The sequence below is a fragment of the Emydura macquarii genome, unplaced genomic scaffold, assembly GCF_026122565.2.
Source record: "Emydura macquarii macquarii isolate MOO-44397 ecotype Brisbane River unplaced genomic scaffold, CSIRO-AGI_Emac_v2 contig_3506, whole genome shotgun sequence".
In the NCBI taxonomy this organism is placed as follows: Eukaryota; Metazoa; Chordata; order Testudines; family Chelidae; genus Emydura; species Emydura macquarii.
The window spans coordinates 834932-851967 of record NW_027133643.1 but is presented as its reverse complement, the minus strand read 5'-3'; the positions used below and the strand labels follow the sequence as shown (position 1 = coordinate 851967).

The 17036-nt window shown below is 43.9% G+C and overlaps 1 protein-coding gene across 1 annotated transcript in view; it reads left to right on the top strand.

Moving 5' to 3' along the window:
- Window positions 1-17036, top strand: part of TRABD2B (TraB domain containing 2B) — a 382399-nt gene that overhangs the window by 220293 nt on the left and 145070 nt on the right. Inside the window, exon 4 of the mRNA XM_067535474.1 lies at window positions 11507-11681. Within this exon, the coding sequence (XP_067391575.1) occupies window positions 11507-11681 (175 nt within the window). The remainder of the gene's footprint in view (window positions 1-11506; window positions 11682-17036) is intronic.

Sequence of the window (17036 nt, the reverse complement as noted above, 5' to 3'; positions counted from 1 at the left end):
TACGCAAGAATGACCAGGTTTCCACACGCTCCTGGAACACCATGGGCCAGATCCAGTGCAAATCAATATAACTCTGCTGCATTCAGTAAGTCTACGCTGACTTATATCAACTGAGAACCTGGTTCCTAGATTTTAATCACCCGGGGGCAACTGTTTATAAACGAAGGTCAAATTCTGTGTTGATTTATACGCTGTGTAATTCTGTCTGCACAGTAGCTGGTCCCAAGAGTCATTGGGACTTTGATTTACTCTGGAGTAATAGCACTGATTTGAGTTGTTGTTACTCGTGATTTCCACTTGTAGAATTGGAGCAGAATCAGGCCGGTTTTGTTTGTTTGGGTCCATTTTGAACATTTCTCTTTGAGGAAAAGGGAGCTTTTGTGACTCTTTCCTTCCTCCATTCCCCATCCTGAAATTCTAGGGCAAAATCCTGCCATAAAAGACTACTTGCCAGTCTGATGAATCTTGCAAGAGGTATCCTCCAGTGTGTGGCAGATGTTTGCATGGCTGACTCTAGTTGAACTGGTGCAAGTCCTGGCTTTCATTAGAACAATTCAGGATACCAAAACGCTCAAAACTTGATCAAGCTGCAGAGGCTCCTGCTAGTGAGCGAAAAAGGCCAGTTCTTCCTGGCAAGAGCAAATGTCATCCTGTTGCAAAGTCAGTTCAGCTCTCATGCTCTGGTGGGATCGGAAATTGTACTCCTCTTGTACCTGAATCGAAATTTCAGGTCCTTAAATCCTCCAACTTTGTCTGAGTTTGGAACAAGAACTCAGATGAGCGGAGATTTGCGAAATGGATGGATCCAGTAAAGATACCAGATCTGAGTAATCTCACTTTGGCTGGATGGTGTGCATGTCTGTGTGAGTTTTTCACCTCTACCATTGCACTAATCTATACATCCTCCTAACCGGCATTTTGATCTTTGCTTTTGTGGAATTTAACGGGCATCTTAAAAACTCTCTTTTGGATTACACTTCTTTGTTTGTTTAAAATCATGTTGCAAATTTTACATGAACATCCAGTCTGGCCACAAACCTTGTAAGAACATAAGAATGGCCATACGGGGTCAGACTAATGGTCCATGTAGCCCCATCTCTTATCTCTGCCAGTGGTCTGTGCCAAACGCTTCAGAAGAAATGAACAGAACAGGGCAATTTCAAATGATCCATCCCCTGTCTTCCAGTCCTAGCTCCTGGCAGCTGGAGCCCTAGGGATTCCAGAGCATGGGGTTGTGTCCCTGACCGTCTTGGCCATTGATGGGCCTATCCTCCATGAATTTACCTATTTCTTTTTTTGAAACCAGTTACACTTTTGGCCTTCACCCCAACCCCTGGAAATGAATTCCACGGGTTAACTGAGCATTGTGTGAAGAAGCTCTTCGTTTTGTTTATAAACTGGTGGCTTGTAAAAACAGATGTGAGAACACCCAGCCATTTTCCTTCGAGCACAGACAACACCTACTCACAAAGAACCATCCCAGACAGCCCTCGCCTGTATCCTCTACCGACCAGCTGTTCTCCCAGTTTGTAGCAGAGGGCGAAATGAAAAATATCTTTGGAAAACAGAATGAAATGTTTTAATATACCACACACACAAAAAATCCTGGCCACAGGTTCCTTGCTTTATTGCCGCACTCTTTCCTTTGATCAGGCTCCTCACTTGGGAGTCTTGGCAGCTCCAACGCGATGGTTTTTAGTGTCGGAATAGCAGAAACTTTTTGTCAAAGGAAACAAAGGGTTTTGAAGAAAAATAGAAAAACGTGAACTTTTCCATATGTTTCCAGCTTGCGAGGGTTTGCTTCAACAGTCACCATTTTAGGGGGTTTTGAGGGGATATTACTGAGCATTAGCATCTAAACTGAAACCTAACCCTTTATTTGCATACACTGGAGGCTTCTCATCCTTATTCAATTAATACACGAGTCTCAGTAATCCGGCCCTAAGTACACACTGCATACTTGGATGAAGCTTGCAGAAAAGGGTGACGCTTGTTGTTCTGACTGTGTTTTGTTAAGACTTCTTTAATCAAAACAGTCATTCAGATAGTGAGGCCGGCTGCATATTTTGGCATTGCTACGAAGGGAAGGGGAGGGGGGCTGACATTGATTTCTTTTCCTTTAAGTGCTTGGAAAGTGACTATTTAACGGGTGTGGAAAAATAAATAGAAAACATACACAGAGGTCAGGACTTCTCCAGGATTCACTGAACGTCTTTTTAACAGAGATAAACATCTCCCTCCTCAAGGTGTTTGTGAGATGCATGGCCAATGTTTGTGGCCGGTTCTCTACACTTAAATTCATGGCAGTGAGGAGGAGGAGAAGGAGGAGGTTTGTTCAGGTACCCAGCATGAGCAGAAACTGCAGTAGTTTTTTTGCAGCCCCCATAAAATCAGAACTCCAAACCTGAATAAGTCAACTGCTCTCCTCTTGGTGCCAACGGGAGAACCACTGACATCACTGGTGGGCGGTGAAGGTCTCAGGCTCTACCCAGACAGGGTAGGCCATGCTTCGGATCTGGGATCAGGCCAAGAGCTGCCCTCCTTATCCCCAGTCCCTCTGGCAGAGGGATGAATTGGTCTGAGATTTGTCATGTTCCAGTTCTGGAGAAGGAGTAACTGAGCCTTGAGTTCCCTCCCCAGCTCTTGCTGCCATCAGCCTTCTTAGATATAATAGAAATGTATAGATCTAGATGTTTCAATACCACTAGGAGGCCAAATGAGATGAGTAGTGTGGGCTAGTGGCTAAAAGACAGGCCTGGGAGTCAGGCACTCCTAAGGTCTGAGCCTGCCACAGACACTGATTCCTGTAGTCCCAAAGTTCCCTTTTGCTCTCTCACTTTTTCCCACTTTCTATTGTCTTTGTCTCTCTCTCCATCCATGCACCTCTGTATCCTCCCTCCCATACGGTTGCTGGTGCTGTTGTTGAACCTTGCAACACTAGGATTATAGGAGCGGGACCTTCTCCTCCTCTTCCTCCTCCCACCTTGTTTTTTCCTGCCATTCCCATCTTCAGAGAATGGGACACAGACCTATTACTGCAGCGGTTGCTGCCACTACCAGCCATCCCGGCCTCCTGCTGCTTTTCAGCTGAAGAGGTTGGGGAGGAAGAGCTGACTCTGCTGAAGAAGCAGAGAAGACTGTGAAAATACGCCCCTTGCTAGTGGAATTTGTTCCTCAGGCCCCATGAAAGTGTAATTTGGCCTGCACTGCAGAACGGATTTGACATACCTGGTGTCAATGGCAACACTGAGAGGAGAAGTGGCTTGTCCAAAGGTCCGAACAGCACAGCTCGGAATGGAAGCCAGGTTTTATGACGCCCAATGCAGTTCCCGATTGATGAGGCCATTTTTGTCAGCAGAAGAGGAGGCCCTGTACCCTGAGGTACGGCAGTGTCGCTTCCTGCCTTCAAAAGGTAGAAGCTCAGTAAGTATCAGCAAAGGGCAGGATGAAAAAGCCATCGCAGGGCCGGAAACACTGATTTAGTCAAAACTGGAATACCGCTTCCTGCCGTGCTCCCTGAAGCAGGGCTGGTGACTGCCTGGCAGCTTGGCTGGGGAGTGGGGGGACGCTCCAGAGCAGATGGGTATAGGAGAGGTTTTACCGGCAATTCTCCAGCTGAAAATTGAAGCTCTCTGACTGAAGAGAATGAAGGATCTGCCCTGAGATATTGTTCTGCGCTGGGTGGGAGAATGGGAATTAAATCTGACTAGCAGCATGGTGAATGTGGTTAGCATTGTGAGATTTCTGGTCAATGCAAGTACCAGCCCAGATTTGTGTGTCATGTTAAGTCTCCTCTAAACCTCTCCAGCAAGTTGTTTGTCAGAAGACCCACCTGGTAGGATGGAGATGGCTTAACTATTCTGGCAACGCCCTCTTCCACCCCCAGCATGTCCTGGATACGGCCCTCACACCCTCCTCCTCCCCCCCAGCTTCCTCAGGCCTTTTCTCCCAGTTCTCCACAGCCTTGCACCTTGCATAATCACTTACAGCTGTGCAAAGTAGGTGTGAAAAGCCACCCTCCAGTGTAAATAGAAGCATAGGATGGGACCTAGTCCCGTATCCTGTCTCTCAACGGTGTCCAGTGCCAGATGCCTGAAAGGTAAGAACCCCATACTAGGCAGATGTGGAATAATCAACCCCATGCTGCTTAAGAGAGAACAGATTTTACCCTGAGTGGGATGAAGGGGTAACAGAGTTGATTTCTTCACTTTGCACAGAAAATCCTTTCACACACCCATCAGGCTTCTGGTATTTAATGTTTCCTGTTAAAAGTCACTAATAAAGGGAGGATTTATTTGGCTGGTGGAAGGACGTTAATCTGCATCAGTGCCCTGGACAGCACACCACTGTGCATAGCCCCTTTACGGTTTCCTCTTTCTCCATTTTGCATATTGACCCTGGAGTTGATCCGTTTGGAAGCTGCCAACTTTGGGCCATACCCAATTAATTAGCCGCCTCTTTTCTTGGCTATTGAGGGCCCTTTCGGAAGGAAACTCATGGCTCCTGGAGCAGAAATGGTTGAGTCAGCAGCCGTCCTCATTTCAGCAACCACAAATCCGTGTCGGCTTTATCCTTCTCTTGGCGACTCTTATGCTCACAGTCCATTCGGTGCGTGCTATTGGAATTCTTCACATTACAGGCTTAAAGTAACCATGGATTGTTTGGCCAGATGTGAGAGGTCCATAAATCAGAGGAGAACAGGTGTCTTCCAAGTCCAAGTAGTATATTTTGTAGCGCTACAGTAAAAATGCAATGCCCTGCCGACCTTTGTTAGCAGCAGCGTCCCTTTCCTGTATAGGCTGTGATAACCATGACTTAGAGGACAGCCTCTTGCTGAAAAACACAAGTATAAATTGAGAGCAGCTCAGCTGGGCTCAGTTAATCTTACACATTATAAAGGTTGGCAGATTTTAGAACTCTGCCTAGGGTCTTTAGAATCCTCTTTGAGCAGTGCTGCCGATTCTTGGGATTTTAATCGCAAGTCTCCCGATGCTCCGTGTTTTGACTTAAGGCTCTGGATTTCAATATACCGGGGTTCTAGCCTTTATGGTTGCAGAGAAAAGCTAGAAAATATAAAGTCTAAAGGCTCAAAAGCCCACAAGGTCAATAAAAAGTGATTATCATTGAAAAAATCTCATGCTCTTTAAGCCAATCAATATGATTTTGGAGGGACTGACTGATGATTTTTCAGTTCCCTGGCTTAGCAATATTGCTTAGGGATGCATGGCTCCTCTGGCATGTCCTGTTGATTGAGGAAGGATGGTCTTGTGGTTAAGACACTGGACTAGGCTTCAGGAGGTCTATGAGCAAGTCCTGTTCTGCCACAGACTTTCTCTGACTTGGGGATATCACCTAATCTCTCTCTGCACCGCAGTTCCAGAACTATAAAATGGGGATCCTGCAGATGTTCTCTGATTAGATTGTGAAATGTTTCTGAATCTTACTGTGTGTGTGTGTGTATAGAGTGCCCCAATTATCGGAATCAGGAGTTTGAACCCTACATGCAGGTAAAGTGGGATTCCTGCTGAGCCCTATTCTAAATGAATTCAGTTAGCTTTCGACCAGGATATAAAGAGGGTTGGAGGAGAGAACTAGAGACTGGAACAGCGATTTTTCAGGGAAACCCTAAGGAACACCTGGCCTGCAGGAAAAGCTTAGTCAGAGACTTGTGTTTGACTGTTGTACCAATAATGCCTGGTCTGTATAGTGTTAATGTGGTTTAGGCAGCATGATACTTCTGGAGACAGTGGGATGCCTAGTTTTCTCTGTTTTGACACTGGGATAACTGAGAAGAATTTTTCCGGTCCCTGTCCCAATTTTGTATCTCAGGCTCATCCTCACAAATGGAATAAAACTTGAAAGGTGATAACACTGACTTTCTCCTCATCCTCTCCCCGCCAGTCTCACCCAAACAAGATCAGAGAGGTTCTGGCGTGAGCATCTGACATTGCAGTATGGGAGCCGGAGGCACAATTCCCATGCAAGCTTCTGGGATGAAATCATCTGTGATTTTAAAGAGGCCTGATTCTGATTTCATTCATACTGGTGCAAGGCTACTGAGCTGAAAGGAGTTACTCCACATAGAGTAACTAGAGCAGAAGCCAGATAGCATGTAAGTGGTTTGGGAAATAGATGTAAGCATAGCTTACCCTAATAATGAAAATTGCTCCATTCTGATATCTGCTGGGCCCTATTTTGATTTCACACTGGTGTCAATCGGGACTGACTCCTTGGTGGTCAGTAGTGTTATACTTGGGTAGATGAGAGCAGTAGCAGTCATTTCTACTGTGGCAGGAAAAAACAACTAACTGGAGACTATAAAAGGAATATAAGTATAGGTTGGGCCAACTTTGTTTTATTTACCAGTGAATTTGGCTTGAAGTGTCTGCACTTACACGTATCTGAGAATTGTTTTCAGGCAGATTTGGTAAATCTCTGATTCTTTGTGTCAGTCTGAAAACTCCTCTAAACATTCAAAAAACAAAAACAAAAAAACCCCAGAACACCCCTGTCTAAAAATGTACTTCAGTGTTTATAACATCTCAATTCCATGATGGCAGGCACTAGACCATTATTCCTCTCTATGTTTTGCTTCCCCGCTAATGATACTGCATGACACTCTACTAACATAACATATTTTCTCTCTGTAGACAGAGATGATTGCACAGTACAGATGTGGAGACCGAGCTGGCATGATTTGCTAAGTCGTGGTATTTTGCAGCTTTATGTGCAAACTTTTATACTGACAGCGGGGCTAGAACTCCGCACCACGTCCAGATAACATTTATTGTCACTCAGGCCTGCAACCTGGGAATCTTTTTTTCACCAGGCTATGTTTAAATCTTGCTGATTCTTGCTGCATAACATTTGTCCTCATAACACCTCGGAGAGGCAGGCCACTTCTATCATCACCCTGGGTAACTGAAACAGAGAGAGATGCTAAGTGACTTGTCCAAAATCAACAGGAAGTTTGTGGTGGAGCAGAGACTTGAGCGCAGATCTTCTTAGTCTCAGGCCAGTGTCCTAATCATTGGGAAATTCTTCCTGAAGTTCCTACTGACTTCGGTGTTGCAGAATCATGGCCATAGGACCCCAGTACTGCAAACTCTTATGTACATGCATAATTTTACTTGCCTACCTGCTGAGTGGGAGGGCTCACATGGGTAGAGCTGTACATGTAGGTGAGGGCTTGTCCACACATGAAAGTTAATCTTTAATAAAGGAGGGTGTGAAGTGAAAGTGAATTAACTATTCCTGATCAACGCCATGTGTAGCTGCTCTGACTCTGGAAGAAAAGTGTTTTATTCCACATTAGCTTAATCCAAAATCGATTCATGTATTTTATACAGAGTGGAACAGCTTGAACAGAAGAGCGTGAGATCTGCCCCGGAGTATGTTATAGGCCGGTGATTAGGGCACTCACCTGGGAGGAGAGAGAGCTGAGTTCAAATTCCGGCTCCAGAGACTACGTAGTTATTTACACACAGGGAGCAGTTTCAGCAGGAAAAGTTGAGAGCAATCTGCCTCAAAATACTGGTATGAGATAGGTGAAACCTTGTTATGCGGAAAGTTAAAACCCATTCAGACTGATAGGTGTGTACTCACGCTTCAGTTAACAAAACTGCATGTCTATGGCCCCAGCTCAGGAAAAAAAGGAGTATATGAACCTGCTGAGGAGCATTTGCTGAGTGGTGTTTTGGGAAGGTTTGTTAGGGGGGAGCACAACAGACTACCAAAAAAAAAAATCCTGAGAGAGAGAAAGCCAGAAGGAGCAGCTTGAAAGCACAGTGGCTGACCCTGGAAGAAACTTGTGGCCAGGTTTTTGGGTCAGAGGTGCAGCCTGAAAAGAACGTTCTTGATGCTGTGAGCAAAAGAAGCTATTTCCTGCTATTGATTCCTTCTGCATTCATAGATTGCAAAGCCATACAGGACTGCTGAGGTCAAACTAGATGATCACCAGTATAATACGGGCCATAAACTTCCCCAAAATAATTCCTAAAGCATTTACTTTAGAAAAACATCCAATCTTGATTTTAAAATTGCCAATGACAGAGAATTCTTCATGACCTTTGATAGATTGTTCCACTGGTTAATTACTCTCATGTTAAAAATTACGCCTTATTCAGAGACACGGCTTTGTACGTTCTTTATAAATAAACAAAACTGCATGAAAGAAATACCTATCACTAATTTCTCCTCCTAACTGGAGCTAGACCCTGAATTTTTGGCTAGCATCTCTGGTTAATAGAGGCAACACTTACCCTCTAGCCCAGCATTTAGGACTTTCCCCTGCAGTGTGGAAGATGCATGTTCAAATCCCAGCTTCACATTGGGTGTAGGGGGTGGAATTGAACTTGGGTCTTCTACATCTCAGGTGCTCAACACTTTGCTAACGTTTGTAAGGGAGGTGCCACCTCCTGCTGTCTCTTTTGTGAATGGTGCTGCTGTTCCCACATGAATATACCTTCCCCTGCTTTTTTATTTTTGACTGAAACTATCGGGTGAATTCATGTTAAATTTGTGAATCATTTTGGGTCAATCAAAACCACATTTTCTGGTGAATAAACTCTTTGTCTGTCCCACTTTGCTAGCCTCTAACTAGGTGATTATCACCATCGTGTCTGAGTGCCTTACAAATATTAACAAGCTCAGGCTTACAACCTATCCGGGAGGATGGAAATGCCCCCCTTTTGAATGGGGAAATTAAACAGCACTGAAAGCTTTGGGATCTACAGTGATGCCTGACCCCTGGAGGTGTATTGATTTATCAAAGTCACCAGGGAAGTATGTAACAGAGCTAGGAATTGAACTCTCTGTCTTAAATTCTAGTCTAATTCCTTAGCCATAAAGCCATTCTTCACGCCCTCCTCCCCCCCATGATTTGGGCTTGAGGTGATTAGATTGTAACTCATTTGGGAGCAGGGACCATCACAAATTTTGCGACTGTCATAGCCCTGAGCACACAATTGGCACTTAACTGGTATAATATAGAAACAAAAGGGACAGCAGTGACTGGATTGTATAGATATATTTTAAGATTCTCCTAGTTGAACTCCTCCAGGAAACTTCTGCTAGAATAAAAGAAAAGGGTGTGGGGGGGAGGAAGGGATAAAATCATGGAAAAATAAGCCGTTGCAAAAACAAAACCTTTGAACCTAACGTTCATAACCCCATTATCTTTCTATAACTTCTCCCCTTTAGCGCTGACGTGTTACAGATGGCCAGAAAACCAGTTGGATCACAGGTTCCAAAATTATTGTTGTGGTACCATCCTGTTCTTGGGCTGTATCCTAGTCTGCTGCCCACCCTGGGTCAATAGGACTGGCAGGAGGCTGAATGCTTTGCGGAGGTGTCATTCATTTCCCACTTCTCTGCTGCAAAGAGCGCTCTCTCCAACATAATACTCGGCAGTGGGTTTCTTGAGTATCTAAGTTCTGCTTATGGAGATCAACAGGACGGCTTGAATCCAGGACTTTCAGCACCAGTCACTGCTGCTTAAAGCTACAGAAGCAACTTGCTTAGCTAGTAACATTAGTAGGCTGTTCCCGTAGAGGGGTTGGCAGCATATTACACATGCCTGCACCACCAGGTGGAGATATATATACTTTATCTTGAATCCTAACCAAAAGCCTTCATGAAGGAGGGTAGGGAAGGAGAATGAAAACATGGGGCCTTCAAGGGAACATTTAACAAGGGAGGGGGCATCCAATCCCCTTGCTGAATTCTTGAGGTTGTGCTTTCACAAGAACAATTATTTTAGGGGGGTGGAGGGAATGAAATGCCAAAGACGGTTAACAGCTTGCTAATTGCATGCAACTGCTTTCTGAGTTCCTGATCCCCGTCTGGTGGTTAAGGAGGCAGAAGGCTCCATAAATCAGTGGGAGCAGTGCCTCCTTCGAGCTAGGCATGGTGTATGTCACAGGCCGTAGAAAGGAACTGAGCTATTGGAAGAAGTGGAGATGATTAATGGAGCAGACGCTGAGACGTGGAGTGGGCTTGCACTACTGTATATAGCTATGTGCGCTTCAATCATTTATCTCCTCTCCTGGCCCTCCCTCCTTTCTTTCCCAAGCCAGGGGGCAGTCATGTTAAGCATGGTCATTAAAAATAGAATAATTTACAACGTGCTTAAAGACTCGGAATTGTGTTGCCAGTGATGACTTAAATGTGTCCCTTCCTCTTGTTCTTTGGGAGAAGAATGGGAAAGGATTAGGAAACCCAATGCCTGACTTTAAATTACTGCTCTGGCTTCAACAAACCCTTTCCTGCTTAGGGGGAGAAAATCTGGGTCCCTTTGGCATTCACTGTTTGTTATGCAGGGCGGGTCTCTTGAGTGAAATGAGCAAAGGATAGTTTAATGACAAGCCAGGAGCAAAAATATTAATTAATTTAACAGGGCAATTTGTATCTCGATTCTACTAGGCTGGATAGTAGCTGGGTCTGCACAGGTGGGTCGGGAAGATGATGCACCTAATTTTCTCTCTGCTTGCGCCAGAGCTTCATATAATCCCAGTCCTTGTGTTTCCTGGACAGGTGGGGAAGGTTAGCTCCAGCATCAGTGGTAGGCTTGCTAATGGGGTGGGGTGAGGGGGCTCCACTATCTAATCTAGCTGATCCTGTATGGGTATTTTGCATATGTCACTGATGGATCTGATGTTGCAGCACCTGCTCTGGAGACACCCTAGCTAATTCCAGATCAGGATCTGTATACTGATCTACAGCCTTCGCTGCCTTCGGGCAATGGGTGGAGAAGAGAGATTTTCCACATGTAGGTGCTGGGCCTTCAGACAGCCTCAGATGTGCAGGTATCTAATTTCATCATCCAGTTCCACTTCTAGAAGCTCCCACACTGCTGGTTGAGCTCCATTGTCCTGAGACCCGTTAAACATGGAATCTTGGTGTACAAGGAAACACAAAGGCTTGTAGTATTTGTCGAACCAACCGATTTGTGGCTTTACTCTACAGCGGATGTTGCACAGAGCCAAGTGCAGAATGGCCCTTATTTACTCAAATACAGTCCGGGGGATAGGAATCTTCGACTCCTTTTGCCCTTTCATGGGGGTCTGAAGCTTCTGTGCCTTTTATTCTTGTAGCCAATAGCTTTTTTTTCCTGCCTCGCCAACGTCCTCAGATAGCGATGCAGAACAAACCAGAAACGAGTCCAGCTTTGAAATCCAGTCGTGTTCGTTTATTGTCCTTCTCTTGATTATTCAGTTCCACCTCCTCTTCTGCACCTCCCAGTTCAGTCCCAGACCTGCAGAAGTGCCGTTATGAAAAGAAGGCGTGTTTTGGTGGAACTTCCTGCACTCTGGCAAGGTTTGCACACCTTGTTTGCAGTGCTATGAGGTTTGGGTAGCTTAGCTAAGCTTGGTTTAGGCTTCCAATTTTTTGAATGCTTAGCTGAACCAACTCAAACTTTTTCACATTCTCCCATCCCAAGCCCACCGCCGTCAGAACCGGTTTCTCTCGCTCTTTATCTGAACTGCAGTATTTCTTCCCGTTGCAGCTCCCGAACTTCATCAACACAACACTCCCCCCACATGAACAAGTGACGGCTCAGGAGATAGACAGCTACTTCAGACAGGAGCTCATTTACAAGAGGAATGAGAGGATGGGGAAGAGAGTGATGGCCCTTTTAAGGGAGAACACAGACAAGAGCTTCTTCTTTGCCTTTGGAGCAGGTATGGAACAAGATACCCTTGTTTGTTTACTTAGATGGACAATGTAATTGAAATCGATGGCGTTCAATAGAGGGCATGTCACTGTAAATCTTGGCCTTCACTATGGAAATCTTCCTTTTGGGAATCTCCTTTGAAGCAGACGGTACTTGCTTCCTGACCTATTTCAGGACCTGGTAATGATGTGGATTGAAACATAAACTCTTTACACTTACACAATTAATTTTAAATGCCAACATATGTTCACTTATTTTCCCCATTTATTTCTTAGAGACTGAGTCAGGACATTCTTGGACCTTACTAGTAGATTTGATACATGCCAGGCTACTTAGCCGTCTTTCAAATCATCACAAAAAGTCTTCAGTGTTCCATAGCGAACTCTGGTTTTCTCCCAAAAGTGATTCTAGCTGAAAAGATGCTGGCAATAGATTGCTACAGTATACACCACTGCCCCCTTTTTTTTGGAGCATAGTAGAAACTTTTGTAAGGTGAAAGCATTTATCTTCCTAACTTTTAAGGTCCCAATTCAGCAAAGTCCTTAAGCGCATGTTTAAAGCTAAGCAAATGCTTAAGTACATTGATTTCAAGGCAGTTAGTGATTGCTACATTGAAAACGTAGCATTAATTCCTACTCTTTGTTTTCTGCCTCTTAGTCAATTTGTAATCTGTAACAGAACTGTGCCTCTGAACCCATGACTCTTTCAAAGGATGTTTGCAAAGGCCACGCTTGCCACCCTTACCCAGGCAAAGCTTCCATGAACATTAATGGAAATTTTGCTTGAGAAGGACTGCAGGATTTAGTTCAGACCTTCCATCAGTCCTTGTTATGGAATGGACACGTTTTGACTGATTTTTTTTTCAGTGCATCTGGGCTGAATTTTCTCTGGCACGTTTACTCTCCCATTCCTGGATGTTTCTGTGTCTTTAGAAATCAGGAGTTTTGCCTCACTCTTCTTGCAGTAGGAAAATGCTTTTTGGAGTGGGAGGGAAGAGAGAGAAATGGAAAGGGATGTGTCAGATGTTTAACACAGTGAAGGTCATAGACATAAAACCGTACAAACAGTGATGGCTGACCTGTGGAAGGTTCAGAGCTTTGGGTTAGCATCTGAAATTGACAATCTGAAGATTATCAAGCTACATTAATTGGGATAACTGAGCTAAAAATATTGCAAGAAGACAGGTTTCACCATGAAATTTTCACTACTGCCTGTTTTTGACTAGGTTAGAACTGGCCTTTGTTGCTAGGCTTCTGCCTACAGTTTTGGCTAAGGCCAGAAAGAACAGATACATACAAAGGTTTGGGGAAAATTTCTGGTTGTTTTTTTTTTTTATTTTAATTCAAGCAGCAGCCTCCATCATTGCAGCTCCTTTAGAAGAAACACATTAGCTCCTCACTGAAACCGCGTTTATTATGCCGCAAAAGATAAATCGTTCCATCGCAAAAGAGGAGCTACCTAACTTTTGCACTCAGAGCTTGTTGCAACTTTAATCAGCACTTGATTTATTATTTGTAGAGCTGAGTGAAAATTGGAATTTTCTTCCTGCAGGAAAGTCCAATATTTCAACTTTTATTTTGTCTCAAATCATGATGAAAAAGCAAAATATTTTATTTATGTTTTTATTTCTTGCAGAACAAAAAGTTCTGAAAAATGTTCATTTTGGAAATGCTTATTTTGGTGTGTTCAACAAAATAGAAACATTTCTTTCAAGTTAGTTCACTATTAAACTACATCTATCTACGGTGCCAAAAGTGCCTCCTGGGAGTTCTAATTCTGGTGCACATGTCCTTATTCTTGCTATGGAATGGGATCACAGCTCCCATGATGCACCATGTGGCTTGGTCAGAGCGGAGACCACAGTGTATCATGGGAGGTGTAGGCCAGCTAAGGAGACCGCCCATAGGAGAGAACGGGGGCATGAAGCACCTGAACTACAACTACAACCCGACTCACCTAGGGTAGGTGCAGGTTGGTGTTTCAGTTTTTCCCAGAGGAATATGCAATAATACTAATTTAGAAAATTGGTAATATCAAATTTTCCTGTAGAAAATATTCCAATCAACTCTCATTATTTGTCACCCATTGAGCCAATATGTTTCTCTGATAGAAATGGCTTAACTCATGCACCTCTATATAGAATGTGTGGTGTCTGTGTTCTGCTCTGCCCTGGGTGTACAAGCGGATCACAAATGTAAGGAAAATCCTTCTGTCTCCCTAAACTGAAAACATGCTATTTGTTGAACAGAACCTAAGACTTGTCAAAGAGAAGATAAAAGACATAACTATTGTCTCTTGTTACAAAGATGTTGCAGGCCTGATGATGAAGAAGACTCAAATATGATAGAAGTGGTATGGAAGCATTCAGTGATTAATAGCAAAGATATGCCACAATTGTCTCTAGATCATCCTTAGGTCAATGATACTTGGAAATGCCACCATCCTACTTGTGAGATTGCTAAAGCTGTGACAACTAACATTTTAAATAGAGATGGCCCTAGAGGGAGCTTCTTAGATCAGAATCTGGAACTAGATTAGGTAATTAGATTATTTGTGATTAATTATGTTATGCAATTAGATTATATTAACTAGATTTGATCAGATCAGATGTGAGGTCAGAATACAGACAAGAGTCTGCACTGGGGCTCAGATTCAGGTTCAGACTGAGTGGTGGTGACATCTCAAGAACTGTTCTCTTGAATATTTGGTCCCAAATGGTGGGAATCTCATGAGATCAGGTCTTCTCAGCAGATTTCTGCCAAGTTGTTCTGGAATTCTTCCCGTGAGGTTTCATACACATCTGCACCCAAATGGGCAAATTATCCCCTTTCAGTTTTGAATACCCCCTGGAAATAAAACTCTACAGGCTAGTTCAGATCCATGGGTTGGGATTTAAACCATCACACCTCCTTCTGAAATTCCAGCAGGGTCATATTTGAGGTTCTGTTTTTGGCTGAGCTTGAGTTTTTAAGATAAAACACATCCTAACCCTACTCTGCACACTTTGGACCACTGCTGATCCATTGCAGTTCTCAGCCAACAGGACTTTCTGAATTTCATGCTCACAAAATGAAATCAACTAGCCATGAAGAAAGAGTGAAGGTAGGTGTGGAGGGAAGCTGAATGGATGACCAGGACATTCAAGGCTGTTGGAGCAGTAATTGTTGGCATAAACTATTGTGGCACCAGATTATTTCCCAAGCGCCATTTACTTGCCATAAAAATGCATTGTCAGCTCTTATTTTGTAGAGTAGCGGGGATGCCATGTGGCCAGGTCAGAAATTCTGGTCATCTCAAAATGGGTCTCCGGGTGGCTATGGGGCATCCCATCCCGGCTTCTGCTCGTATACCACTGAATCATTGAAAGCAGAGTATGAGACCTACTTTATTCAGCCGTTTAGTCCATCCCTCCCTGGTAAGCCACTGCAGCTCTTCATCCCTTCATGTTCTGGCCAGTCTAGTTTTCAAGCAATGGAGCATCTGCCACTTTCCTCAGAGAGATTATTTCATAATCTCATTGGCTTCATAGTGAGGTTTTTTTCCAGCTTAAATTCAGCCTACATTTTCCCTTTGATCATTTTCATCCCATTGCACTTAAAGATCTCAATGCCAAACTGAATATTCATGACTCTCCGAGGTTCCTGAGATTCCTGTTTTTAAATCTAGCTTAAAGTCTTCCACTATTCCCTGGTCTATTCAATCTTTATTCTGTAAGTGGTGGGAAGATTATTGATTCTTCCATGCCAGAATAGTGCTGTGGTTTTGACACACGTGAGTTCATTTTCCTTTATGATTCAAATACAATTATGTTTGCAGGATTGCCAACTCCCAAAAAATCATGAGCTTGGCTTAAAAATCATGGTTTGTTTTTTTTAAATACATCTTGGATTCTTTTTATTTGTCTTCTGGTTCCTGAGCTTTAGGGTGCAGTCTGGTTATGTTTTCAAGTGTATCTCTATAACCATGAGGGTTAGAAAAGTACCTTTTCTTAAAAAAAAGAAAGGAAAAAAAAAAAGCTGAATTTCTCACATTTTCCCAGGACTCCAGGAGCTCAGGCTTTATGAAATACACCATATATCATGAGCAGCGTGGTAGAAATCACGAAAACTGGCATTTGGTTTATTGTAGCAATGCTGTACAGAGTTATCTGTTGCCATTTTTCCTGAGGGATCCAGTGAGTTTTGCTAAATGTAGTTACTGAGGTTCCAGCATCCTGTCAGTTACGCGCTCAATCCTGAGCCTAATTTAGGACTTTGATTTAGTGGAAGGATAGTTTCTCTTGCAGAGCAGTAGATTTGCAGCACAGGATGCAGATGTCCTCGTAAAATACAATCTGTTTGAGTTCATCGTACCCCTTTCAATGATTGTGGCAGCAGAAGTTTTATAGACTCCTCTTAGAGAAGATATCCTTATTTAGAACAAAAATGTGCCGGGGTCACGGTGACCGTAAGCATTAAGAAGTTGATGGGCTGAGGACCATGTTGACTGGAGCTATCAAAGAAGGAGACGTTCTGCTGGCGAGCCACTAATGCCGAATCCCAACACTACTGATCTGGCGGTTTGTGCTGGGAAATCCCAACTGCTGGCAGCAAAGGGTTTAATTAGTGAACGTTGTGGGTTTGGACTGGTTGAAATTCCTGCTGGGATAAAACCTCATGCAATGTAGGGCCCAATCTTCTTAATATGGAATTTCCCTTATCACTGAAAAATAGAGACCACAAACTATGGCATAAAGTTACTACAGGCCAGATTGTGACTAGTATTTGCTTGGGTGTGCAGGTGCAGGAAGACACAAAGAAGCCTTTCTCTCCCTAAACCTTTCATCCCATGTGCATGAGCTAGTCCCAGTTTCACTCTCTGCTGTCTCTTTAGTTCAGGGGTTGCTCACTACTATTCGGTTATGTCTACACTGGAGCCGGGAGGTGTAATTTCCAGTGCTAAAAATAGCTGTGTAGCCCCAGTGGTGTGGGTGGGGGACACGAGCTAACCCTCCCGAGTACATACCTAGAATGGGATTGAACTCAGGGCAGTTAGCCTATCTGGCCCAACAATGCAGCTGTGCCTACACTGCTATTTTTAGCACTCTGGTTCAATCAAAGCTAGCGCGGGGCCGTCTACTGGAGCTGGAAATTACACCTCCAGCTGACATACCTTTAGCGTTGCTTGCAGTGCAAACCCTCCCAAATGAGGCTGGGATGGCCATTGTCTTCATTAGCTCATGAAATGGCAGGCACAGCTGGCTGACCCCAGAGAGATGTGCACACTACCCCTCTTAAGGGGTGGTGTAGTGAGATTGCTCCCCCAGCTACTTGGTTAGCTCACATGAGAAGCATTGTACCACTCATGCATGTCTCCCCAGGGG